This window comes from Podarcis raffonei, chromosome 17, assembly GCF_027172205.1.
Source record: "Podarcis raffonei isolate rPodRaf1 chromosome 17, rPodRaf1.pri, whole genome shotgun sequence".
Classification (NCBI taxonomy): Eukaryota; Metazoa; Chordata; class Lepidosauria; order Squamata; family Lacertidae; genus Podarcis; species Podarcis raffonei.
The window spans coordinates 35,713,929-35,716,976 of NC_070618.1; the positions used below are offsets into that span (position 1 = coordinate 35,713,929).

At 45.1% G+C, this 3,048-nt stretch overlaps 1 protein-coding gene across 1 annotated transcript; it reads left to right on the forward strand.

The window, feature by feature from the left end:
- The first annotated feature begins 782 nt into the window (after nucleotides 1–782).
- On the forward strand, nucleotides 783–1,568 carry LOC128405067 (V-type proton ATPase subunit e 1-like). Its single transcript, XM_053371257.1, has one exon. The coding sequence runs from the start codon at nucleotides 868–870 to the stop codon at nucleotides 1,111–1,113; it is 246 nt and encodes an 81-aa protein (XP_053227232.1). The 5' UTR covers nucleotides 783–867; the 3' UTR covers nucleotides 1,114–1,568.
- The last annotated feature ends 1,480 nt before the right edge of the window (nucleotides 1,569–3,048 follow it).

Here is a 3,048-nt window from a genome sequence, read left to right on the forward strand (position 1 = left end):
AATTTCTCTTTGTCTTCCACTGATCTAATTTTGAACTTTTTACCTTTAAAGGTAAAAGATAAGCCTTGGGGAAATTCCCACCTAAAAAGAATTCTGCTTCCTTTCAGCAGGGCCACCAAGTCTCCGTAGTTGGACCTAAGGTCTAAAAGATATTTCGGGATGTCCTTAAATATCTCCACTCTTGTATCATTTATTTCCAAGCTGTTCTGGTAATGCAGACTCAATATTTTATCTCTTTCCTCTTTTGATCGGAGGGTAATCAAACAGTCTCTCACCCTGTTCTTTCTCCCTCCTCTTCCAAGTCTAAAAGCACTTACAATCTTGAAATCTTGCTTGTCATCCAGTTTCCAAAAGTCTGCAAATTCCTGTGTTAGAAATTCACTTAAACTATCTTTCTCGAGTTCAGGCACCGCTCTGATCCTGAGATTGGTCTGCTTCTCTTTCAGTTCAATCATAGACAAAATCGACTGGTGAGCCCCAAGCTGTGTCTGATGGTCTCCAAGCTGTTTACATATCGGTGGTATCTTTTCCTCTACTGCCACTGCTTTTTCTTTTGCTTCTTGAGCTATCTTTTGATTTGACGCAGATTCTTGCAGCAACCTTTCGATGGATTCTGTATTTAAATTCACCTTCTGCCCCAAATTGTTAATACTTGCAGTGTTTTGGTCAATTTTATTTGATGCTTCAGCTACTTGATTACTTAATTTGTTCAAAGATTCGTAAATTTTGTTTAAAACTGAAGCAAATCGGGTGCTCCCGGGAGAGGGCGTGACTTGCGAGGTGGCATAGAAATCGCCATAGTGGAGGCGGCGGCGGAGGCAGGAGCTCCGTAGTCGGCGGAGGGAGGGAGCGAGCAAGAGCCCAGCCATGGCGTACGGTGGCCTCGCAGTGCCCATCACCGTCATGAGCATGTTCTGGGCAGTGGTCGTCGTCGTCGTGCCGTGGTTTGTGCCCAAGGGGCCTAACCGGGGTGTTATTAACACAATGTTGGTGACATGTGCTGTCTGCTGCTACCTCTTCTGGCTGATTGCAATCCTGGCTCAGCTGAACCCTCTCTTTGGACCACAGTTAAAAAGTGAAGTAATTACATATCTAAGGTACCACTGGCCTTAACCGATGTGCTCTTCTACTGCAGTTTGTGGACTGGGATATGAAGAGATTTTCTTTATGTAAAGCCCTGTTGATCCAGATGCCTTCTAACGTACTTTGAATCCGACCACGTCTGCTCAATGCCTTACTGTCTGTTCTATTACAAGAAATGTTTGCCTAATCTTGTTGTTTTTTCACGTATGAAAGTGCCTAATAGATACCTATATTTCTACTCAGTACAATGTTGTGCTTGAATTTCAAGTATTATAAATAATATTCCATCCCTCTTCTCTGCACTGACAGTGGCTAGATGGAATTGAGAATTGCCTCTGAGCATTTATTTGCCTTACCAATTTTTATACTAGACTGTCTACTGATCCAGTTTTACAAGCACAGTCTGAATGCTGTGTCTGATAACTTTAAGAAATATGATTGTGTCCTCAAATCTGAAATAAAATTCTTTTCTTCTTAAAAAAAAACTGAAGCAAATCCTTCTTCCGATGTCATCCCTTTTGACCCTGCTTGTGCTAAATCTTCCCCTTGTGGTACAGGAGGGCCGGATGCAGATGCCCTGCGTTGCTGTGGAATTGCACTAGTCTGTTGATGTCTGACCTTTCCCGATCTTGTTGTCTTTTGTTCTTTTAGTTCATCCATAACACTTTTGAATAAGAGTCAAGGTCGCTCCCACGATCAGACTTGTTTTTGCAGTAGCAGTTTCCCAAACTCTTTAGTAATGGAAAATTCCCTAGCCTGTTGTAACAGTTCCAGTGAGCCTCTAGGGGGACACAGTAACAGTCTTAAAAGTTGCAACAGAATGTCTTACCAAGTTCTCAAAGGCCCCCCCCCTCAGCTAAATAAAAAGCCTTCTCAAATCCAGTATATCTCCCTTGCAGAGTTAACTGTCAAAAGGTTACATTGTCCATAAATAGTGCGACTCCCAGTGCAACAATTATATTTAATCTTGGCAGTCCGTTCCCAAGGGTTGAGTGATGATTTTAAGTCCCTTTTTCCCTTATCTTCTCACTCTTTCCCGATTTTTATAAGCAGAAAATACTCCCTTCTTCCCTCCCTCTCCTTAAATTCAGGGAGGGAATTCCTCTAATTTGACGTTTGGAATTTAGGTCTTTTTAACACTCCTCACCCGGTATTTAGCTTGGACGGTCTTTGCTTTAATCTTTATACAAACCGGAAGGTGGACTTCCTCTTTACACCTTCCCGCTTCAGTGCCAAATTATACTTTGATTTTCCTTAAGCTTTCAGTCTTAATGCTTGACCTACTCACGGGTTGTTGTTTAACAGCCGAATTGTCAGAAGAAGAAAGGTCAGCGCTCTCCGGCAACAGCTGCACGGCTTCACTCCACGAAAGTAGTGATCGACTCTCAGCACCGCGCCACCCCCGTTCCACTCCGGAACCCCTCACGGGGTCCCTTTGCAGATTGGGGAGGCACTTTCGGTGCCCGCCGAGTCCCACGGCCACAGGTTTCACCTGCCTGTGGTTTTTGACAGGGTCCCCGCTTCGCCGTAGCGGAAAAGACCCGGTTTCCGCGGAGCTTCTCCCTCCAAACTAGAAGGAGACCGCCATTGCCGTTGGCGCCACCTCCGGAAGTCCCAGCAATATCAATCTGCACCAACCTGGGCCAACCTGGTTTCCTCCATCCATCCTTCGGGCTGGGGCTAATATGAATTGCAGCCCAAAGCATCTGAGGGTGCCAGGCTGCTAAAGGCTGATCTATGGAACCTCAGTCCTCACATATTTGGGAGCGAGCCTCATGGATCACAGAGGGTCTTACTTTTGGGTCAGTGTGCCTGGAGTTAGGCTGCACAATGTCTAAACTTCATTCTATGTGGGGCTACCTTTGAAGGTGACTCGGAAACTGCAATTAATCCAGAATGCAGCAGCTAGATTGGTGACTGGGAGTGGCCGCCGAGACCATATAACGCTGGTCCAGAAAGATCTTC

Bases quoted from the DNA above. Each gene is read 5' to 3' on its own strand.
- LOC128405067 (XM_053371257.1), top strand. From the start codon at position 868: ATGGCGTACGGTGGCCTCGCAGTGCCCATCACCGTCATGAGCATGTTC.